The 24695-nt window shown below is 41.5% G+C and overlaps 1 protein-coding gene across 5 annotated transcripts in view; it reads left to right on the top strand.

Annotated features, from left to right (window-relative positions):
• The first annotated feature begins 10144 nt into the window (after positions 1-10144).
• The window catches only part of SEC23B (SEC23 homolog B, coat complex II component), a 35273-nt gene continuing 20722 nt past the window's right edge, over positions 10145-24695 (top strand). The window contains exons 1-9 of one of the 5 annotated variants that reach the window (XM_029919119.1): positions 10145-10489; positions 13121-13344; positions 14684-14741; positions 17800-17886; positions 19222-19458; positions 19563-19648; positions 20791-20935; positions 21358-21516; positions 21895-22010. In XM_029919119.1, coding sequence (XP_029774979.1) covers positions 13121-13344; positions 14684-14741; positions 17800-17886; positions 19222-19458; positions 19563-19648; positions 20791-20935; positions 21358-21516; positions 21895-22010 — 1112 coding nt within the window. In that variant the 5' untranslated portion in view covers positions 10145-10489. Of the gene's footprint in view, positions 10490-10628; positions 10714-13109; positions 13345-14449; positions 14590-14683; positions 14742-17799; positions 17887-19221; positions 19459-19562; positions 19649-20790; positions 20936-21357; positions 21517-21894; positions 22011-24695 lie in introns of those variants that run through there. The other 4 variants (XM_029919117.1, XM_029919118.1, XM_029919120.1 and 1 more) reach the window with 4 other exon arrangements.

Genomic DNA, 24695 nt, shown 5'->3' with positions numbered 1-24695 from the left:
GCTGAGGAGCCTGCGCTGTGGCATTCTGGGACTTGTAGTTCTGGGCGGCCCGCGGGCCGGCTGGTGGACTCTGGCCGCCCTTACTGCCAAAGATGGCCAAAGCAAACTTGCCAGTTTCCAGCAAATGTAAATCGCCTTTCACTTGCTTCTTGCTAGTGTTCTGGTCCCCTCCGCGCCTTATTTAGGACCGACTGTGACAAGCCCAGAATGTTTTCTCTTTATTAGAATTATGATATATTTCTATTGGAAAGTGTGGTTTTAGTTCCGTATATACAGAAATAACCTTTTTATGAATTGAGGACTCCTAGAATTCATATTACTTTTCCTTCTGATTTCAAAACATTTGTTGCTAGTACAATTGTCACTGTCAGCCCTGGTTTTTACTTTCCACTGCTTTCAATGCTGTCCTTTTAAAAAATATCACCATTGGTGATGGTATATGGATAACATTCACACTTGATGTGAGAAACAAAGACAGAAGAAATAAATTACTATTTCCTTGCAACTCACAGCCCATGAACAAGTCCTTGAGACAGGCAGAATGGTATTCCTCTGGGAGCTCAGCTCCCTTGATGATGACACTTTGCTGAGGGCAAAAGGCAATCTTAGCTTAACATTATCCAGACCTTCAGGATCCTGTAAGTCTACTTAAAACATTAAAAAATTCCTTTGGAAACTTCCTTTTTCTCTCCTCCCCAGATAAATGTTGACAATAATACTCTAAGCTTATGGCCACCTAGTATATATCTGAAGGGTCTCTTAACTGAGGTTTTACTAAAAGTAATAAAAGACATTTTCCTAACAGCAGCTAGCCCCTCAAGGTCCTGGAAACATTCTTGCCAAAATACCTTAGAGACTTTCCCTGTCCCTAACCTCCTCCCAACCTGAAGGTGTATCATCAGTCACAGTCTCAACGCCAGTGCAACTCTTTCTACCCACGGATCCTGTCTCTGTGCTTTAATAAAACCACATTTTTGCACCAAAGATGTCTCAAGAATTCTTTCTTGGCCATTGGGTTTGAACCCCAACATTTTCCACATCAATACGTTAATGATTTAGAGACTGGGGAAACTGAGGTCGCAATGCAGTGGTTTACCTATTATAAAAGGGCAGTCCTGAAATTTTAGGAAACAGTCATACCTTGTAGATTTATCAAAATCTTTTATACTGAGGTGGGCAGATGTATGCTTATGTGGTTAAAAATGGGAATAAACAGGGGCACCTGGGTGGCTCAGCCTGTTAACATCCAACTCTTAATTTTAGCTCAAGTCATGATCTCCCAGTGGTGAGATTGAGCCCCACGTGAGGCTCCACACTGAGCATGAAGCCTGCTTAAGATTCTCTCTCTCCCCTGGGACACCTTGTAGTTCAACTCTTTAAGGATCTCATTTTGGCTCAGGTCGTGATTTCACAGTTCTTGGGCTGTGCTGAGAGTTCGAAGCCTGGAGCCTGCTTTGGATTCTATGTCTCCTTCTCTAGCTGCCCCTCCCCTGCTCATGCTCTCTCTCTCTCTCTCTCTCTCTCTCTCTCTCTCTCTCTCTCTCAAAAATAATTAAATATTGAAAATAAGTCTCTCTCTCTAGCTGCCCCTGCCCTGCTTGGGTGCTCTTTCTCTCAAAAAACAAATTAACATGAACAGGAAAGTGCTTCTTATTCCTTGCCTCTCCTGTGAACTTACTCACTTTGTACATCAAGCATGTTTCTGCATTTGTTATTGAGAAACACTCAATAACAGTTTTTTTAAGTGTATTTATTTATTCTAAGAGAGAGAGAGAACGAGGTGGGGAGGAGCAGAGAGAGGAGAATCTCAAGCAGTCTCCACACTGTCAGCACTGAGCCCAATGCAGAGCTCGAACCCACAAACCACAAGATCATAACCTGAGCCAAAATCAAGAGTCGATGGATTAACTGGGGCTCCCCCGCAGTTTATTATCTGAACAGGCACAAGCAGGTGATCAAGATGCACTGCCCCACCATCACATGCTTTGGGAAGAACCTGGCATACTCTTTGAACCTTAGACTATACATTTTTTGAAAAGGTCGATGTTATTGGGGCGCCTGGGTGGCTCAGTGGCTTAAGCATCCAACTCTTGGTTTTGGCTCAGGTCAAGATCTCACAGTTTCTGGGTTTGAGCCCCACATCAGGCTCCACACTGTTAGGATTCTCACACGTGCCCTCTCTCTGTCCTTCTCCTGTTCATTCTCTCTCTCAAAAGAAATAAACAAAAGTCAAGGGGCACCTGTGTGGCTCAGCATGTTGAGCGTATGACTTCGGCTCAGGTCATGATCTCACAGTTTGTGAGTTCAAGCCTCACTGCTGTCAGCAGACAACCCACTTCAGATCCTCTGCCCTCCCTCTCTGCCCCTCCCCCCCTGCCCCTCCCCTACTTGCACACACTCTCTCTCAAAAATAAATAAAACATTAAAAAGAAGTCAATGTTGTTGAATTTTATGTATATTTTGACTTTGAAATTATTTTATTAATTGTATTGTATAATATATTAATGCAAAAGCATAATGGTTTACTAGGAGCATCATAATTAGTCTTTATAGATAAAGTACACAGATAATATACATAAATCCACTTCCATACATATTAGTTTGAATTTTATCATTTTTTAAATGCTTATTTTTGAGAAAGAGAGAGACAGAGTGTGAGCAGGGGAGGAGCAGAGAAAGAGGAAAACACAGAATCCAAAGCAGGCTCCAGGCTCCAATCAGTCAGCACAGAGCCTGAGGTGGGGCTCAAACCCACAAACCGTGAGATCATGACATAAGCCAAAGTCATACACTTAACTGATTAAGCCACCAGGTGCCCCATATTAGTGTGAATTTTAAATGTAACATTATTTACTTCAGAAGGAATGAATTACTGAGACACACAACACCATGGATTAATCTCAAAATAATTATGTTGAGTGAAAGATGTGAGACAAAAAAAGAGTACATACTATATTATTCAACTAACTTAAAACCGTGGAGGGCACCTGGGTGATTCAGTCAGTTTAGTGTTCAACTTTGGTTCAGGACATGATCATACAGTTTGTGAGCTTGAGCCCCACGTCGGACTCTGTGCTGACAGCTCAGAGCCTGGAGCCTGCTTCATATTCTCTGCCCTTCCCCTGTTTACATTCTCTCTCCCTCTCTGTCTCTCTCTCAAAAATAAACATTAAAATATAATAATAATAATAATAATAATAATAAATTAAAACTATGCAAAATAACAGGGGGACAAGGAAACACTGTGGGGTGATAATACACGTTCACTATTCTGATGGTGATAGTCATCCAAACTTAACATACGTGCAGCTTATTGTGTGGCAATTATACCTCAGTAAAGCTGTTTAAAATTTATTTTTTTGTCTTTCTTTTTCAAGAAAGAGAGAGCAAGCAGGCACAAGTAGGGGAGAGGAGCAGAGGGACAAGAAGAGAGAGAGAATTCAAGCAGGCTCCACACTAACTGAAGAGCCCTATGTGGCACTTGAACTCATAACCCTGGGATCATGATATGAGCCAAAATCAAGTGTTGGATGCTCAACCAGCTGAGCCACCCAGGTGCTCCTAAAGTTTAAATATAAATTAAAACAAGCAGAGGCATTCCTGTAGCCTAGAGACCTTTTGCTTAGTGGTTTTTAGTTCAATGAACAGTGACACTCTATTAATAGGAACTGTGAGTTGAAAAGAATTTATCCTTCCTGAAGATTTGTTTTAAGATCTTTTTTTTTCAGCAGCTCTTTCTGCCCACAGGTCCTGTCCTCATGCTCTGTGGTTGATAAAAAAGCACCTTTTTGCACATCCACAAACAAAAAGATTTGTCTTTCTTTTCACTCAAAAGATAGTTGGTCTTCCCTTGAGAAGGAGAAAAATAAAGCAATGGTCTCAGCTGTCAACCCTGTCGGTTGTGGTCAATAATGATAGCAAACACTAAGTACTTACACATAAACCCACCTTGTTTTCTTTTCTACTTTCTACCTCTTGGGCAACCATTATCTGAGCTTGCCATTATAAAAAAAAAAACTCTTGGTTTCAAAACTAAAATATCATTTTTATGAACTAAAAACATTGAAAATGCACATTTCTATCCGGCACATCATTTGCTAACATTGAAAGAGCCATTCTCAAGAACTCGACAAGGCTGTTTTCATTCCTCTGACACATTCAGTCACCACCAACCTCTAAGGCTCTCTTTCGGAATCACCTTCCTTTGCCTGAACTTTTCTTTTCAGATCAGAATCTCTTCTTTAGGCAGTTTGTCTTCAACTCTCCGAGGTCACTGTCCAGGCAATCTACCCTCTGTGGCTCCTTTGCTATTTCTTTCACATATTATTATTGTCTTAACCAACAAGAAGAAAAGGGAATATAAGGAAAGCTTCTTTGGAGTCTTGAAGGACACATGGAAGTCAAGTGGGAAAAGCATGGAGGTGACCAGGTTGTTCTTAGCAGAGAGGAGGGATGGACAGGGCACAGAGATGAGACGCAGCATAGGCTGGGCGAGACAGTTGGTTCATTGCTGTAGGACTGAGGTAAATAGATCGTGGAGACCCTTCTACAGGAAGATGGGGCATCTACTTTATCCTGTGAATGAGGGAAAGCTATGCTGTTTTAAATAAGGCAAGGTCAGGGGCAGATGTGTAACTCTGAAAAACCTATCTGGCAACCAAAGTGAGATTTGGCTTTGGCAAAATTTGGGCAAGGAGACCATTTGGGAAGATGTTGTGGTAATTCAGGAAAAGGGAATGAGGGCTTGAAAGAAGTAGGTAGATGGAAATTAGAAACATCTAGAATAAAAACAATCCACAGGCCCAAGTGATTCATTATTACTTTAAGAGTTGGAGGTGTTAGGTAGGAGAAGAAAAAGTATCTTTTGCTTTTACCCTTCTAGGTTCTTGGCTGGGGCTCTGAAACAAAAGACATATAAACAAGAGAAAAGCATACAAAAAATTGATTTCTTAATGTTTTACATGACATGGGAGCCTTCATCAGGGAGTGAAAACCAGGGTTGCCTGGATGGCTCAGTCGGCTAAGTGTCCGACTTCAGCTCAGGTCATGATCATGTGGTTCACAGGTTCGAGCCCTGCGTTGGGCTCTGTGCTGACAGCTCAGAGCCTGGAGCCTGCTTCAGATTCTGTGACTCCCTCTCTCTCTCTGCCCCTCCCCCCCGCCTTGGACTCTGTCTTTCTCAAAAATAAACATTAAAAAAATTTTTAAAGGAAATGAAAGCAGTTAAACCAGATTGTTTTTATGCTAGGTTTTATGAAGAGTGGTAGGTCATGAGAAAAATGCAGTAGAACAAAAGAATATAAAATTAGGGTAGTTAACTGGAAGAAATTTACCAAATCCTGTTCATTCTTATTCCTCTCAGCATCTGTTCTGTGAAAGGGAGGTATATGTAAAATGACTTCCAAAGGTTGAAGGAGTCATAAGACCAAAGTAAAAGGCTGATAAATCCAGCTTGACAGAACAGGTTTTTTTTTTTAATGTTTATTTATCTTGAGAGAGAGCGAGAGAGAGAGCGAGAGAGAGCGCACACAGGCTGGTGAGGGGCAGAGAGAGAATCCCAAGCAGGCTCTACACTGTCAGTTCAGAGTCCCCTGTCAGTGCAGAGCCCAACATGGGTCTTGATCCCACAAACCCTGAGATCATGACCTGAGCCAAAATCAAGAGTCAGACACCTCACCCCTAACAGAACTGTTTTACTAAGGGGATGAGTAGATCTCTGCAGCCCTATCTCTCATAAGATATTTTTTAGACCTACAGCCCGGGGAATACATTCTGGAAGACCCCCACAGGAGGAAATGTTTGAGAATAGTTGTGTCATAGTCATATCTCCAGAGAAGGTTGTTATTCCCCAAAAGGTGTACTTAATAGTATGTTTAGACAAAAGAAAGTGTGGGAGGGGAGCAGCTGTTCTGGAGAATGCTTCAGGTCCCAGAGAGATAGTCACTGTGGATTTATCCAAGCTGGCATTTGTCTGGCTCACATGGCACCCATCTGTCTGCAGAGGTAACAAATGTCTTCTCTTGGTAAAAGCAGAGCACCTCTCACATGATAGTCTTATGACCTGTTTGAGGAGAGACAGGGGAGGCAAGTGGGTTCTTCCTTGCACCTATCCTCTCTCAAAGTCCTTCAGCTTAAAATACTCATTATGCTAATGTGTCATATTTTGTTAGTGTGTCCTGAACCCCATCATAGACAAGGAGGGACCGAGAATAACTCCCTAGTGACTAGGATGACTGCGAGGAGAATGGTACCTTCAAGTGAAATAGAAAGTACAAGAGAGAGGTTAGTTTGGGCAAGGGAAACAATGAATTCAGTTTAGGGCCGTTATAAGATAAGCTGAGGCATATTAAAATTGTAAGAGCTGGGCCACCTGGGTGACTCAGTTGAGTGTCCAACATCAGGACATCATCATCAGCTCAGGACATCATCTCGCAGTTGGTGGGTTTGAGCCCTGCATTGGGTTCGCTGCTGTCACTGCAGAGCCCGCTTTGGATCCTCTGTCCTCCTCCCTCTCTGTCTCTCCCCAGCTCATGTGCACTCTCTCAGAAATAAACATCAAAAAAATTTCTTTAATTGTAAGAGTTTATTTGAGCGAAATTCAATTTGAATCAAACAGCACCAAACTGGAAGTGGTTAGGAGCCCTCTGTCAACAGGAGTCAGGGAAAACACCTAAAAAGAGAAGGTGTAGAAGCCAAGAGAAGAAATTATTTCATTGTCCAGTTGGCTGTTGGTTGTACTCAGTGTTTTGATTTCATAACCTTGAGGCATTTCTGTACTTACATTTTGGGTTGCATATGGCATTAGAACTACATCCGTCTAATGGTCTTCTTTTTAATGAACTTAATAGGACTTATGGAGACTGAGGTGCCAAGAATGCCCAGAGATATCTAGCAGGTTGCTAGATATATGAATCTCATGTTAGATAAATATGAGCCAGAAATATAGAAATTAGATTACAGATGATGAAAATATGTCAGGAAAATTGTGAGACTTTGAAATACTCAAAAGAGATCACTTGGTGAACTTCCATGGAATGCTGGGCATTTTTTAAAGGACTCTCTGGGGTCATCTGATTATAAGGGGTGTGTGCCTCCATCTTTGACTAAGCTATTTTACAACTCTGCAGAGAAAGAAATTAATTTACAGAAAACTGATAGTAATGCAAATGTTCCCTGTCCACAACAATGCAAACGAGTCTTCTCCGCAGCAATGCAAATGAATTTTGTACCGTAGGGAATATGGACCTATAAATCAAATTCTTCTTTGAACCAGTGTCAACATCCTTACTTGGTTCCCTCATTAATAAATGAGTTTTTGACATATTCTCATTTTGTATTGGTATGAGGGCCAGAATTTTACCTTTTCAAAACTTAAACAATTTTAAAGGTGTCACTAGCATCCCAATGGATTCACCTGACACAATCAGGTAAATCATGCTCCTCAAGAATACCTCCTGGGGTGCTTAATTAAGCCCAGGCATATTTTGCTTTTGGCTCCCAGAGTGAAGAATAAATATTCAAGTGACAATTATACAACACTGTACTGACTCTGTTTCTTTAGTTTTTTTCTCTTTAATGATTTTGTATTTCCGGTTTTGTTTCTGATACATCTACAGCTCATATGTTTCTCATCATTGGTGGCAACGATGATTAGGAATTTGGCTTTATATTCTAACCATTTAGTGGTCTCACTAAGTTAATTGATAGTTTACAGAGATATATTCTCTTTTGGATGAGATGACAGAGAATCTAGTTGGTCTTTTTTGTTTGCCTTTTTTTCTATTTATGAGTCCAAATCAGTCAAGATTTTCATGCGTACCGGGAAGGAGAATGGCTCTAGGATATCTGATCTAGTGAGTTTTTGTGTTTCTGTGTTCACTTCTGACCTGTGACTGACATTGTAGAATCAAAGCTGTGTCCTTTCTTTGTGTCTATGTATCTCTGTGTCTTTATGGCTGTAACCAAGAAAAGCTTTCACATCTTGTGAAGTTTTTACTTCATGTTTACCAAGCTTGGAGACCTTTAAAAAATTAGATTGGTATGTCTCTCTTTTTTTAATTAAAATATTTTTATGTGATTTTTTTCTTTATTTTAAGAGAGAGAGAGAGAGAGAGAGAGAGAGAGAGAGAGAGAGAGAGAGAGTCTGAACAGGGGAGGAGCAGAGAGGGAGAATCCCAAGCAGGCTCCATGCTAACAGGGCTGAGCCCTACACAGGACTGTCAGCAGGAGGGGCTCGAAGCCAGAAGCCCTGAGATCATGACCCCAGTCAAAATCAGGAGTCTGATGCCCAACCAACTAAGCCGTCCAGGCACCTCAGATTAGTATGTCTCTTAAAGGAGCTCTGTTCTGAGGTGCCTGGGTGGCTCAGTCAGTTGGACATCCAATTAGATCTTGGCTGTCTTTGTGATGCCAGGGCCTTGGGATCAAGCCTGAGTCGGGCTCTACCATGAGTGTGGAGCCTGCTTGGGATTCTCTTCCTCTGCCCCCTACCTTCTTCCCACTCACCATCTCTCTCTGAAAGTAAATAAACACATAGGAGCTCAGTTTGTCCTGACTGGCTTATTGAAATAAATACATATTTACATAAATCAAATATTCCTAAAACTCCCAGAAAATAAAGAAATTCTACTTTCAATACTTTAAATGTGTTAAGAATTTAAAAAAAAATCCTTCCTAGAAATTTCTCATATAGAAAGAAACCACGGTTGGGAGCCTGGGTGGCTCAGTAGGTTGAGCTTCTGGCTTCGGTTCAGGTCATGATCTCACGGTTAGTGAGTTTGAGCCCCGCATCCGGTTCTGTGCTGACAGCTCAGAGCCTGGAGCCTGCTTCCAATTCTGTGTCTCCCTCTCTGCCCCTCCCCTCCTCGCGCTGTCTCTCTCAGTCTCTCAAAAATAAATAAAAAACATTTATAAAAAGAAAGAAAGAAACAAACAAACAAACCAGGGTCAAATAATTCAAGCAAGTCTTAGTTAAATGATATTCTTTTAATGTTTAGTTAAAAAAAACAACCATACAGCTCTGTCTTTTCTCAGGGTAAACTATAATACAAATGTGTATTTATTTTAATTGAATTTGTTTCCTTTCTTTTTTCTAACGTTTTATTTTTGAGAGAGAGAGAGAGAGAGAGACAGACAGACAGACAGACAGACAGAGAAAGACAGAGACAGAGGCAGCGTGAGCAGGTGAGGGTCAGAGAGTGAGAGACACAGAACCGAAGCCGGCTCCAGGCTCTGAGCTGTCAGCACAGAGCCCAATGCCGATTCTCGAACCCATAAACCGTGAGATCATGACCTGGGCTGAAGCTGGACGCTCAACCGACTGAGCCACCCAGGCACCCCTTGAATTTGTTTCCTTACTGAGAGATTAATACAAACAGCCTAAATTTATTCGCTTAATGATGAAATAACCTAATATTATTCTGACATGTTTTAGGAATATGAAAATCGTGAATTTGTTCAACAAAAGTGCATCATTATTTGACAAACTTCTTATTTTAAGATATGTTTCAGAATATATCGCCTTAAAACCAAAACTGTGCTTTGTAACTTAAAATTTTGTACTAAATTGAGCTAATTAATGATACTTCTTGGATGCCTAGATATATTCTAAGCATTTTAAGTTTATATAGCTTTGCCTCTTTTTTAAAATATAGAGAGGCTGTATCTCGGGGTCACATTAATAAACGTGCTCATTTTTGTTTCTTAGAAAAAGGTGTATAACGGCTGTAGAAAGTTGGGTTCGATATAATTATGAGTTTTTTTAGTCTCCTAAGATGCTCGAATATGGAGAACAGGACTAGACACCCAGAGAGTAACTGTCCGCTAGTGTCAGTCCCTGAAGAGAACGCGAGGCCCACACAGCGAGCAGTAACATAAAGGTAGTAACATAATGAAGTATTTCTGCACCTGTTGAATTCCAAAATCTAGCGCGTGCGGCCCCACGCTTTCTCTACCCCGCCCCACTCCAGCCCTAGCTCCACTGAGACCTTTTCCCGGCAAACTTCCGCTTCCTCCGACGGCGCCCCTCCTTTTCCCGGTGCTACACGTCATCATTATCGCTTCCCGGTAACTAAGGCGATGAGAGGGACTTCCCAGTGAGGCGGGCGGAAGTTCTGTTGGATCAGGGCGATTCCCTGAGGCATGCAGGCTGCACTTAGGAAACTGTCCGGCAGGCACCTGAGTTTTCTGAAGCACAAACGTTTAGAGGTGAACGCGGAGGAACTTAGATGTGAGGAGCGGTGGTTTTTGTGGCCTGAGGCACCACTGGCTTGCCCTATTCCAAGATGGCGGCGCGGCTTCGTTGAGAGTTTTGCTTCCGCTCCTCCGCCGGGGGAGGCCCTCTTTGATTGGCCAGAGGACGGCGCCGTGGCGTGACGCACAGTGGCGCTGACCAGTCGGCTGAGAGCTGAGCTGGACTTGGCGGTGGGAGCCAGAGCTGGGCTGTAGCAGCTGTGGGTGCGGACGCGGCCAGGTGAACGGCTCCTGCCAGGTGAGTGGGAGTCCTGGTGATGGGGACCCGAGGGCTTGGACTACAGTGTCTGTAGGGACCGAATGGGTTGCTCCTGGGGCCAAGCCTTTTCTCGGCAGCTCCGCGGCCAGAGGAACTTAGGGACCCAGGGGTCTGCCGAGAGTGACGCGTTCCTCGTCAGGCAGTGCGGCCGTCCGGCTTCTGACTCGGGAACCCTCAGAATCTCGGGGTGCGGAAGGATTCAGGTTAGTTTTACTGTTGAGTAACCTGAAATGGGGTGAATGATTTCTGCCTTGTGACAGCTGGAACTAGGACCTAGGTCTACGGACTACGCTTGAAGCATTGAGCTTTGCTGAAACTTGGCTACCATGTCCTGAAAAGTTATGCTTTGATGGAATGATCGGTTCAGGGGTTTTTGGGGGGGAGGGGGGAGGCGGGGGTGCCCGAGCGCGCGTTTGACAGATACTCCTACAGAACCTTTAAAGTTCTTTTCATTTCCTCCTTCATTAACTCATTCATTCAGCTATTAGCCTCTTGAGAAACTCTTCCTCTGTGAGAATATGATGTGAGCCATAGATCGACCGCCCTAGAAAAATGCGTATTCGCTCATGCACACAATTTTGCATGCTCAGGCACAATTTTGCATACAACCTAAGAGGATTTATTGATCCACTGAAGTGCCCCCTTGGTTTTGTGCCGGATTTAAGAATCCAAGTTCTAGAAGAGGTGAGGGAAAGAGACAGTGGGAAACCTAAAGAGCAGGTTTTAATACGTAGCTCCCTGGGGACATTGGATGGAGCCAGTATCTTTCGTTAATGAACTGTTTTGATTGGGCAATAGTCAGTGAATGAAACTTGCTGAGGTGCTTGCTGAGAGTTGTGATATTAGAACTTGCTTTTATTCCCTGAGTTATCCCTTTGCCACTTCATAGCTGCAGAAAGGCCTCCTGTGTAAAGGGTGCTTTGGTTTCCCACTTTTGCCAGAAATAACAAGTAGATGCCTTAGAGTTTTAGTTGGAGCAAACATTTAGAAGTGTGGTCCGAGTTGTGTGTAGTGGGCTAATTCCTTCACTTGCTTTTCTACTCATATGAAATCATTCCCTGGGTGGCTAAGTCGGTTAAGCATTCAACTCTTGATTTCAGCTCAGATTGTGGTCTCACAGTTGTGAGATTGAACCAGCTTAAGATTCTCTCTCGGGGCACCTGGGTGGCTTAGTTGGGTAAGCATCCGACTTCCGACTTTGGCTTGGGTCTTGATCTCCTAGTTTGTGAGTTCAAGCCCTGCATTGGGCTATCAGGGCAGAGCCCCCTTTGGATCCTCTGTCTCCCTGTCTCTCTGACCTTTCCCTGCATGTGCTTTCTCAGTCTCTCTCTAAAATAAATAATAAACCTTAAAAAAAAAAGATTCTCTTTCTCCCTTATTGTTTCTGCACCTCCCCCCTCAAAAATGTATTCCCTTATTCCATATTATTTATAGTATGGCACTTCTCATGATAACATGGAGACACTTACTATTCAGCACCTCAGGAAGTAAGCACCAGAGGCTACTAATAACATATATTCTTTATTTTATTTTTTTTTATGTTTATTTTTGAGAGAGAGAGAGAAACAATACAAGCAGGGGAGGGGCAGAGAGAGAGGGAGACACAGAATTTGAAGCAAGCTCCAGGCTTGAGCTGTCAGCACAGACTTCGATGCGAGGCTCAAACCCACGAACTGTAAGATCATGACCTGAGCCAAAGTCGGATGCTTAACCCACTGAGTCACACAGGTGCCCCGAATGTAGATTCTTTAATTTGCCTGTGTTTCCTTTTTTCTTGAGGGGCTTGTTCCCTGGAACCCTAGAGTCTGAGATATGTGTTAGCCTTAGCCTAGACTTTAGGATGTAAACAGGATGTATGAAACACTCATGGAGTTGGCATTGTCTGGGTTTGAAAAAGTTAGTCTAAGTGGTTATTTTATCAACCAGAATTTTTTAAGGCATGAGCATAAGTAGACATAGTGAGGAAGGAGTCCTGGTGAAGAACTCGCTCAGCATGGTAGCAAACTTAGCATAATTTTGGTGATCCCAAATAGAAATACTTTGGCTCAGAACTGGTAGTGGTTCTCATTATGAATTGGATTCACACGTCAGCATCCAGTTCTTGTCTCCACAGCTAACAGAGAGGAGGGGAAAGGGCACCAAAACAAAACCAGTTGGAAAGTAAAATTTAATAATGTTTGCTTTAATAAAGCAAGAAAGGGAGGGGATCAGAGAGGAAGGTAGCTAGATGCTGAAACAGGATTTGAGACTGACTCTTGGGGAAGGGGAATTAGAATTGGTTTGGTTGAGATGTTGCATGGTCTATGAGGAGGTTTACATTAGTATTATTCAACAACTTGCAGCTTGGAAATGATCAAATGATTGTAAACTCCCAGCATCTTTTATTTTATTTAAGTGCTAGAGAGGGGTGTTGAGAAAGGAATGATAGGCAAAGATAACTGAGGTTACTTGGCTTTGGGAGCCAAAGGGAAGGGAGATGTTGCCATCTTACTGTGACCAGTTCTTCTGGACTAACTGTTTAAAGAACATTGTTGGGTGACCGTCTTCTTTATTGAAGTTTAGTTGAGAATTTCACATAAAATTAAAACCTTATCTATAGTTTCTTTTTAGATGATGGCAACATATTTGGAGTTCATTCAGCAGAATGAAGAACGGGATGGTGTGCGCTTCAGTTGGAACGTGTGGCCTTCCAGCCGCCTCGAGGCTACGAGAATGGTTGTTCCGCTGGCTTGTCTCCTCACTCCTTTGAAAGAACGTCCAGACCTGCCTCCTGTACAGTACGAGCCTGTGCTTTGCAGCCGGCCAACTTGCAAGGCCATTCTCAACCCACTTTGGTAGGAATTCTTTTTAAAACTAGTAAAAAGGAAGAATACAGTAAAAATTGTGACTTTTATGTAAAGACTTTGGGCAAGTCTTCAAATTTGGGATTAGTAGTAGATGAGTAGATTCTGAGGTGATGAATGCTTGTAGAAGTTTAGGGTGGGGGTTGGGCGTTTAGGAGGGCACTCGTGATGGGCACTGGGTGTTATTTATGTGTAAGTGATGAATCACTAAATTCTTCTGCTGAAACTATTCTTATACTATATGTTAACTAGGATTTAAATAAAATTAAATATATGTATATATATATATATATTTTTTTTTTTTAAAGAATGCTTCTAGAAATCTAACTCTTCTTGGCCTAATATTTGAGATAAAATTAGAACTTACATGACTGAGGTAGAAGTCATAGGAAAGGATTTGGAATTCACTTTTTTTTCTTACTTCAGTTTGCTTTTGGCTTAACCATAGATTATATTGGTACCTTTCAAAGCATTTTCCAGAAAAAATCAGAAATCTTTTTTTTGACAGTTTTTTCATACTTACCTGGTAGGGTGATGCCAATGGCAGGAAGTAATAGGCGGAAGAAATTATAACTCTTAATGATTGTTAAGTGTAATTTTTTGTACCTGAGAGAGTGTGATATTTCTCTGAAATGTGGGCATTATTTGAAAGAATTTTTAAACAGGTGAAGAGTATCAGAAATACTCTTTAAAATGTAAAACTTTTACATGAGGGAAAAAACAAGCCTCCTATGAGGGAACATTTTTTACTTCATTCCCCTTTATTTTTACTTATTGTACCCATATATAAGATGCTGCTACTTTCCTTTCAAAGAGATAGCCATTCTTATTAATTTTCTAAGTGCAGAAATGGAGGAAAAAACCAACTGAAGCATTATCTTTAACCAGTTCTAGGAAGCGAGCCTCCTAACCTTTCGTCAAGTGAGTTAAGTGAGGTGAAAGTCAGGCAGTGAAATTTAGTGTTGACATTGCGTATTTTCACATATCTCATCTATAAAAGTGCTAGAAAAATCACACAGATTCTGTTAAGATAACAGGACAAAAGGGAATAACCTGTAACTTCTATAAAATCATGACATTTTAAATATTGTTGAAGGAATTAGAAAAAAAAGAAGATGTACTAACTCTTCAGTGCTGCTGTTTGAAGGAAGTTTTTGGTGTACGCAGCCGCAACGCTTAACTGCAGCGGACATTTTGCATCCCTCCATCCATTCATGCTCATACACAGAAACACGTGTACGTGATTTGCTGAACTTGAAGATTGCGTTTGAATGCTTTCCCCATTAAAAATGAAAACGGTGCCTAGCTGTAATATTTATCTTTCTCACAGTCAGGTTGATTATCGAGCAAAACTTTGGGCCTGTAATTTCTGTTTCCAAAGAAATCAGGTATGTGAATTTTTTTTAAGTGTTTTTCTGTGTTTTATTTTAGTTGAACTACTCTGAAAAAAAGGAAGGTTGAATTTCTGCTGACCTCAAGGCGATAGCTTTTGTTAAGCATAATTGAACACTGAACATTTGTGATTTTTCTGTTGAACGATGACTCAGTTTCATTATGTGGGTTTATATCATTTGCTGTGGAGGGGACATAAAATTCCCTTCTTAATGTTCTCTGTAGGTAGTGAATATGTTATCTTAAGAAAACAGATATGTTGTGTATATTTCATTTGACTTCAGTTTATTCTAATTGCATAGTGTGTATATTACTGAATTTTCATTTTTTGATCTTTATAACTTTCAGGGCCCAGGTACCAATGTTGAGCATTCCTTGATTTAAAAATTTTAAAACTACTGGGGCACCTGGTGGCTTAGTTGGTTAAATGTCCAACTCTTGATCTCAGCTCAGGTCATAATCTCACAGTTTGTGAGTTCAGGCCCCACGGCAAACTCTGTGCTGACAGTTCAAAGCCTGCTTGGGATTTTATGTCTCCCTCTCTCTCTTCCCCTCCCCTGCTCATGTGTGTACGCTCTCTCTCTCTCTCTTTCTGTCTGAATAATTTTTTTTTAAAAAATCATCAAATTATACATTTAAAAGGGTGAATTTTATGGTATATATAATACATCTCAATAAAACTTTAGAAAATTTTAATTATTTCTAGTATAGTAGATAGTGGTTTAGTAGATCTTAAGATATTAATAACATGGCATTTATTTATTCATATATTTAATCATAATTGCAGTTAATAATCTCATTCTTTGATACATCTCACAGTAAGTCCAGTGATGAATAGACCTACTAAGTATAGGCTTGGAAATTATGAGCAGATACCATTTAAAACTTACCTCCATGAGAGATTCAGGAGTATGTGCAACTCTTAAAGACATTCAGAATTGAGGTCTGTGTTTAATACAGTTATAGTGAAAATTCTAAGGCATCAAAAGACAATGTCAGAGTAAAAATATAGTCCACAGAATGGGCAGAAATATTTGCTAATCATAAATCGAGTAGGAGATTAATATCAGGACATCCAGGGGAAGAGATAATGAGGAAATGTTTATAGGTTCAGAGTTTCAGTTTTGCAAGATAAAAAGAATTCTGGAGGTGGATGGTGGTGATGAATACTTAAGACCACTGAACTATACATTGAACAAAGATTAATATGGTAAAAATTATATATGCTTTGCCACAATAAAAAAACTTGAGTAAAACATCAATCTGCAGGCTATATGAGTTTCAAATGTTTGCAGAAAATTTTAAAGATGAAATGTCTGTGATATAATGTCAGCCATAAACAACAGGTTGCAAAATTGTTCATACAGGATGAGCTCATCTGTGCTTAAGTAGAAAAAGTCTGGAAAGAAATATGTCTGCATTTGACTCTAGCTGTCTCTAGTTAGTAGGAACAAAAAGGGTTTTTTTCTTCCTATTTCTTTTTTTTTTTTTTAAGTTTCTTTTTTTTAAAGTAATCTCTACACCCAACTTGGGGCTCGAACTCTTGATCCCAAGAAGAAGAATTACATGATCTTCCAACTGAGCCAGCCAAGTGCTCGTTTTCCTGTTTTCTCATATTTTCTTGTATTTGCCAGTTTTTCTATAATGAACATGTATTACTTTATTGATAACAGCTAAAATAATAAACCCAAATAAAAGCATACGTTTTTTTTTTTCTTCTACATAAGTTTTTTTTTGGTTCTAATCACAGCTCTTTATTTAATGCCTCATTAGCATAGGACTCCTCTTGTTTATAAGAATTGTTATTTTCTAGCTTCTCTTTATTTTGTTGGTTAAAACTATTTTTTTTAACTTTCATGGTTCATCGGATATTTTCCTGTATAAATGAAAATTTTCCTAATTTGGGGCACCTGGGTGGCTTAGTTGGTTAAGCGGCTGACTTTGGCTCAGGTCATGATCTCACATGTGGGTTCGAGCCCTGTGCCTGGCTCTGTGCTGACAGCTCAGAGACTGAAGCCTGCTTCCGATTCTTTGTCTCCCTCTCTTTCTCTTTCAAAATAAAATAAAGACATAAAAAATGTTAAAAATTTTTTTTCCTAATTTAAGTCTGTTCCCCAGATTATGACTTTTAACTTTGAAGAAAGATGGTTTTACAGTTTCCTTAGATATTTCCTTATAATTTCATTTACAATTTCTGTTTCATATGCTTGCCATCTTTTACCTTCCTTTTCTGTAGAACTGTACTCTACACTTAGCACCATTCTATCACTTCTATCATTTGGATCCCTCTTCTCTGAACTCTCCCCAGGCTCTCTGTCCTCTTTTGAAATGTGGAACAAAAGGTTTGTCTCTCCAAAGTTTGAATACAGAGGTTTGACTCTCCATGGTGGAAGCTTCATGTTATAAGGCATCGTGAAAAGAAAGATGGGGAAAAATGAAGAGGCAGCTCTAGGGTGGTCCTTAGCAAGTTGCTTGAGGGTTCATTTCTATTTCCAGTGGCACTTCTCTCGAAGGCATTTTCCCTGGAGACTAGAGTCCCAGGCCAGTATGTCTTGAACTACTGGTAGACAGTACATCAGAAATCAGCATTCCTCATTCCATCTCCTGGTTGGTTCACCAGTCACTCTCCAAAAGGGTTTGAAGAGAGAAGCTTAGTCACACTCCTGGGTTCTGGCCTTGGAGAACGCAGGAGGCTGCAAGGGCACTGCCCGCTGGTGAAACATGGCCTCCCCCATAAATTATTCATGAGACAGCTAAAATCTCTGCCCTTAATTTGTAGGGCAGTGCTTAAAACATGTTTTTAATAGTGCCTTTTTTAATCACCTTGAAGCTGCAACATACCTTCAAACTACATTTTAAAAAGTTACAATGGGATCTAAATGTAAGGCAGGGTTTCAATTTAAAATTTTGATTTTTGTATTTTAGTTATATGCTCAATATTTTATGCTTTCAGAATCAATTCATGGACATTACCTGTTTTTATAAATGGAAAAAAAAGGCATAACAAATATCTTTCAGCCCTAATAAAACATTGCTTTGTTTTCTTCTGTTCAGTTTCCTCCTGCTTATACAGGCATATCTGAGGTGAATCAGCCTGCTGAATTGATGCCCCAGTTTTCTACAATTGAGTATGTGATACAGGTAACTTCTCTCTTGTGCATTTAATGAGTGGTGTTAATATTGAGTTTCTCTTGTGATACTTCGTCTTCTGTATCCCTTATCTTTCTGGACTATTTAAAGCTACGAGGGGAGCTGGACCCTGAACACTTGGTCATGGTGTGTGTGCATGCATTGGACTTATAGTCTTGAGAGAAGACTAGAAACGGGTCACTGGTTGAGTTTAGTGCCTGTCCTCCACAGCTTTCTCCAGCTCTGTTGAGGGTACTCCATCTTGTAATCAAGCATAAAAACGTTAGGTTCATCCTTGACTTGTCTTTTTTGTGCATTCCATATCTAGTCCACTAGGAAATCCCACTGGGTCTATATTCAGAGTCTCTCCACAGTCCAACCATATCTTTCTTCCCACCACTTTTTTCCTGGGCCAGCCATTGCCTCTTTCTTGAATTATTAGGCAGTCTCTTGACCCTTCTCCTTAATTTCACCCTTTCCCACGTATAGTTTATTCTTAAGCCAAAAGCCAGAGTAACTCTTTAAAAACATGTCATGTTACTTCTGTGTTCAGAAAGCTCCAATGGTGAAAATGACTCCCTTTCATCCTAAGTAAGAGACAGTCTTCAAGCTCTTTATGGACCAGCCCTATATTATCACGCAGACCTCAACTTGTTTTAGTGTCCTTGTTCAGCCACATGGGCCTCATGACTTTCCTTGGACATGCCAGGAATGCTCCTGCCTGTGGGCCTTTGCTGTGGGCTGGAATTCTCTTTCCCCTATGTCTGTATTGCTCCTTCCCTCTCCTCTTGGGTTTTGCTCTAATGTTACTTTCTTATTGAGGCTTCCGTGACCTCTTATGTAATATTGGAACCTGCCCCCTACCTCTACTGGCATCCCCTTACTCTCTCCATACAGAAAATCAGCTCCTTAAGGTAGGCATGAATCTTTGCTCTTTTGGTTCACTGATATATTCCAGGACCTGGAACAGTGTCTGGCACATGGAAGGCATTCAAAAATGTTGGTGGCTCAGTTCATGATCTCATGGTTCGTGGGTTTGGGCCCTGTGTTGGGCCCACTTCAGATTCTCTGTCCCTCTTTCTCTGCTCCTCCCCTGCTCGTGCTTTCTCAAAAATAAAACATTTTAAAAATATGTAGAGTAAATTGTTGGATACAAATAGTTTTTACATTTAGTTTGTTTTAATAGAACCTGTCATTTAATGAAATGAGTAGAAGTTAATTGGATGTTCATATTTCATGACAGTAAATATAGATAAGATTTGTTATTTACATACCTGATTTGCTTTGAAAAGAGCTGGTTATGTCCGTCTGTATACTGATCATTATACTGTGTTTCTTTGTATAAAGCGAGGTCCTCCATCCCCTCTGATTTTCCTGTATGTGGTTGACACGTGCCTGGAAGAAGATGACCTTCAAGCACTCAAAGAATCCCTGCAAATGTCTCTGAGCCTCCTTCCTCCAGATGCTCTGGTGGGTTTGATCACATTTGGGAGGATGGTGCAGGTTCACGAGCTCAGCTGTGAAGGAATCTCCAAAAGCTATGTCTTCCGAGGGACCAAGGATTTAACCGCAAAGCAAATACAGGTTTGTGCCTTGTTTGTGCACAAGCAGGAGCAAGGAGATGTCTTAAAAAGTAATTGGTCATTCACCCTACTGTTGTGGGAAATAAGTCCTTTTGGTTTCTGTAGGATATGCTGGGCCTTGCCAAGCCTGCCATGCCCATGCAGCAAGCAAGACCTGGTCAACCCCAGGAGCACCCTTTCATTTCAAGCAGGTGAGCTACCAACATAAAATGTTGCACAAACAGTAGTGGGCATGCAGGGCAGTCCACTGAAGGGAGGGAGGAAAAATGTTAGAACTTCTGTTTTCTTGTTTTTAGACAAAAAAAAAAAAATGATTAAGCCTAACATTTACTGACTTGTATGACACATTGGTATATATTTGAAACTAATAAGTAAATTGTGTATATGCAAATACATAGACACACACACACATATGTATGTGGTAGATTTGCTCAGAATGTTTTTCCTCTTAGTGTTGTATCATCACAAAGGTTTTGAGACCACTGTATTCAAGCCTTCCCCTCCTCTTACACAAAACCGTTGTCCTTTTTTGGGTCTTAAATAAAACATAAAAGGCTTCTGTTAGGTGTCCTCAAGCAAACCTGGGACTAGGCACTTATTTTTCTCAGCTGTGGGCTGCCTAGGGCTGGCAATAGTCAGCAAACATGATAAAATTCATTGTCTGACATGCTGGGGACAGCCACTTCCTATGATAAGAAACCAGTGCTTCTCTTTGTATTTACTCCTAAGGCTCAAGAGAAACACTTGAGAATCACATTAAAGTCGATCTTTAGGGGCACCCGAGTGACTCATTGGTTGAGCATCTGACTCCCGGTTTTGGCTCAGGTCATCTCCTGGTTCATGGGATTGAGCCCCATGTTGGGCTCTGCATTGACAGCATGGAGCCTGCTTCGGATTCTCTCTGTCCCTGTCTCTCTGCCCCTTCCCTGCTAGTGCATGCATATTTTCTCTCTTTCTCTCAACATAAATAAATAAACTTGAATAAAATGGATCCTTAGAATGATGAAGGTGGTCCATGTACATGAACTTTGCATGGATTGAATTCACATTAGGCCTGTCTTTAGGATTTCTTTGCTGCTTAGAATTTAATTAAAACTGATTTGTTCCTATTTAAATTCATTTTTTTTCTATACTACCTATATCTATCTATCTGTATTGCTATATGTTCAGTTTTAAATTATTTTCCTGGCTAAAATTGCTTTGAAGAAACAAAATTGCAAGGTTTTCCTACTGTGAGTAATTATTTTGCAGAGCTGTGACTGTGTGTCACCGGGGGTTAAAACCCAGAGTACTTATTAAACCAGGATTGATGTATCCATTGAAAATCATGCAGATTTCTGCAGCCCATTCACAAGATTGACATGAACCTCACTGATCTCCTTGGGGAGCTGCAGAGGGACCCATGGCCTGTGACTCAGGGGAAGAGACCTTTGCGATCCACTGGTGTTGCTTTGTCCATTGCTGTTGGCCTGTTGGAGGTAACTCAGAATTTACCGGGACACCTCAAACCATGCAAGCTTGCTCTCACAAGTTGTGTTTGCTAGCCTTGTTTGAAAATCACTTGTGACCTAAGTCAACTGACTGTGTTCATTTATCAGAAAGCACTTCAGTCATTATTATTATCCACAGTGAAGGAACCCTGTGATGTTTTGAAAATATCAGAAGTTTTCATGAGAAACACAAGGCCATTAGGGCAATGGCAAGTGCTCACGGTGAATTTAAAAAAGTTTACGAAGCCCTTAGGTTGGAAGACATGCAGATTGTCATTTGTGTCATTGTGTTATTTTGTACTATCAACAGTATTCAGCTGACAAGAACTGTTTGGAGTATTCTTTAGAGAAATGGAAGCATACTCGGGGTGGGCTGTATGTTTCTAAAATACTGCCATTTGCCGTTTCAGGGCACTTTTCCAAACATGGGAGCCAGGATTATGTTGTTCACTGGCGGTCCCCCCACCCAAGGGCCTGGCATGGTAGTTGGAGATGAGTTAAAGGTTCCTATTCGTTCCTGGCATGATATTGAGAAAGATAATGCACGTTTCATGAAAAAGGCGATCAAGGTAGGTGTTCTTGAACACAGGCTATAATTCTGGTAACCTAGTGCTGGGTTTAGGTTGCTCTGGAGTGATGGCTGCTTTGCTGTGACCATGCTTTGCTGTGACCATGCTTTGTGGTCAGCAACTTGCTGTTGCTGAGATGACCTTCCACATCTCGGCTGTTGTTAAATTGTTGCCGCAGTTCTGAGTCCTTATTAGAGTGGGTGGTCTTAAAACTGCTGAAAGTATTTTGAGATTGAAAACTATATGTTTGATTTAATGTGGATGTTATAAAGAAAACTATCTCCATATTCTTGAGTTTGGTTACATCCCTATGGTACAGTAAGGCATACCTAGTGAAAACACTGCTGTTTCCTAAAGATAATTTTTCTCTTTTCACAGCACTATGAGATGCTTGCCAACCGAACTGCTACAAATGGTCACTGCATTGATATTTATGCTTGTGCCCTTGATCAGACGGGACTTCTGGAGATGAAGTGTTGTGCAAATATTACTGGGTATGTTGACGACAAACACCTGGGGAGGGCGAGTGTGTGTGTGTGTTTTAAGGAAAGAGAGGTGAGTGGTGGAACCATAGGCATGTGCGTGGGTGACTTAGATAAGCTTTCAGGAAGCTCCGGGCTGTGGTGTCAGTGGATGGAGCGTGACCGACACGGAGCACATGCTCAGTCTGGAGGGTGCCCGGTGGGGCATGCTTAGAGCCCAAGTCCATATTGTGCATACCAATCATAGCGTAGGGCACAGTTCTCAGAGTGTGGTGGAGCCTCACCAGCAACCCTCAGGGCTCCTGGAGACTGAGTAGAAGTGCACCTTCTCGGGTCTTACCCCAGATTTCCTGAATCAGACTGTGAGGCCTCAGCCCAGTCGTCAGCTTTTACACGCTCACCAGGGGACTCTGGGACACAGAAAGCCTGTGAACTGCTGATGTGCACCGCAGATCTGAAGCTGGCTATACATTGGAATCTCCTGGGAACTTTAAAAACTACTCTTGTTTTGAGTCTTGTTGCTCAGAGATTCTGATTTAATAAGCATGGGGTATGACGCAGGCATCAGCATTTCTTAAACTGCCCTGGGTGTTTCTAATGTGAGGGGAGTTTAAGAACCACGGTGTGGACCCTTCGTGCTCAAAATATGGTTGAACACAGGCAGCATCAGCCTCACATGAGAGCTTGCAAGAAATGTAGACTCTTGAGCCGCACCCTAGACCTTTTGTATCAAAACCTGCATTTGAATAAGCTGCCAGGTGATTTGCTCAGAACAGTCTGAGAAGTACTGGCATAGACCTGTGGCGTGTTCCTGAGATTCTGCATTTCTAACAAGCTCCCAGGCGATGTTGCTGGTCCTCACTGAGTAAAGAAGGGGTGCGTAGAAGGTTGAACTGAAGTCATCTAAAGCTGTCTCAGAGAGCATCAGATTTATTAGGTGACCAGGCCTTAATGACACTCACATAGCTATACCAGTGAGCCACATCATTTAGTAGGATGAATTCCTACCAGTATCCTCCAAGAGCTCTTAGAACATCCATGGAGAAACTTTTCTGTATTTGTGAACATCCCCAAGTTTATAAGCCAGTGTGTGCATGTGTGCGTGTGTATATGTGTGTGTGTGAGTGTGTGTGAGTGTGTGTGTGTTGTGTATCTCCTGTGGAGAAGGACCATCACTTCCATCAGAATGTCAGTGAAGACCTTGACTCCTGAATGACTTGGTGCCATGACCTACTGCACAAATGGTATCAGGGAAACATGTTAGCAGTGACATCAGTCTTAGAGGTTTTAGTTGTGGCTCAAGGTGAGCCAAGCATTTGGGAGGACTTCCAGCAAAGGCAAGGTAGGTAGGCTGTGTTACAGGAATTGATTGTCTTTAGAGATGATCATAGTGCTTAGTTTCCTTGGTGCCAGGCATACCCAGATTATATTGTTTTCCATTCTGAGTATTTTAGTTTAAAAGCGGTATATAGATGAACTCGGGCAGTTCAGAGGTGAGCAGTAAGAGTGGCGGAGAGTATTCCGAACTGTGTCATAGGTGAGTGATTAAAGGATCTAGAAAAGATACCACTGAAGACAGATGGGGTAGAAGATCTATATTGAACAATCGAAGTCCTCTTCTGTGGAGAGGGTGTCAGATTTGTTTCTTCCGTGTGTAACCAAAGGGGAAAACTAGAGCCAGTGTTGGAGCTGCTGGGAAATAGAATTTCACCCAGTATGAAGACAGACCGTATTATCGGTTAGCCCTGTCCATGCCTGGAATGGATTGCTTGTGGAGGGCATGACCTCCTGGTGCTGGAGGAGTTCAAGTCGAATAAGGTGATAACCTGGCAGGGATGTTACAGAGGGTTGGTGTGAGTTCAGAATTAGGTTGGTGTGAGTGCACCAGAGGTAGACACTGCAAGTAGGCAGCCAGGACTGGGATATTGGTTTCATTATCACTGGGGCTGAAGCCCTTCCTATGCTACTCCACCACCTTCATGTGCTGCCTGCGGTTGAGGATGGTAACTGGGCTCTCACTGTGTTGCAGCAGCAGGAGGGAGGGGAGGGGTTAAAGCAAGACATGCCTCTTCCCATGAGAATGCCCCCCACAAATCCCAAAGGCCACCTCCAACAAACAAAGCTGAGTTACATGGCCACATGCAAGGCAGGCTGGGAAATGTAGCTTTTTTTTCCCCAGGAAACCATGAATCCCTTGACTAAGCAAGGGAAAAAGGTGGGCTATATAGGGCCAAAGAGCCATTTCTGTTCCTGATGGTTGAGGCACTCTTGAGATAGCTGGACCAGATGATCTTGTGTCCTGCCCAATTCTGAAATCCCTTTTGATGATCAAGGCCTAGATGCATAACTTGCATCACGCAGGGTTATGTGCCCAAATACATGAACTGTGGAAATTTTGAACAGTATTTTCCTCTAACTTCAAAAAGGGATGAATATAGGTATTTATACAGTAGAGATAATTCACATATAGCCAAAGAGTCAATGTTTTGAGGTAGTGATTTAACCTGAAAAGGATTTCCCGCAGCCTGGGTATTTCCCCGATCAGAGAAGAGTGAGTGAGGGGAGCTGGACACATTTCCTCAGTAGGTGACCCATTAAACCTGTGGGTTTACCAATGAAGGGTTCTTTTGTTTTCTTTTTCTTTTGAAATACTTGTGGATTCATAAGAAATTGCCAAAATATTACAGAGAGGTCTGT

This window comes from Suricata suricatta, chromosome 12 (genome assembly GCF_006229205.1).
Source record: "Suricata suricatta isolate VVHF042 chromosome 12, meerkat_22Aug2017_6uvM2_HiC, whole genome shotgun sequence".
In the NCBI taxonomy this organism is placed as follows: domain Eukaryota; kingdom Metazoa; phylum Chordata; class Mammalia; order Carnivora; family Herpestidae; genus Suricata; species Suricata suricatta.
Note: the sequence above shows the minus strand (reverse complement) of the source record. Positions and strands in the feature narration are given on the sequence as shown.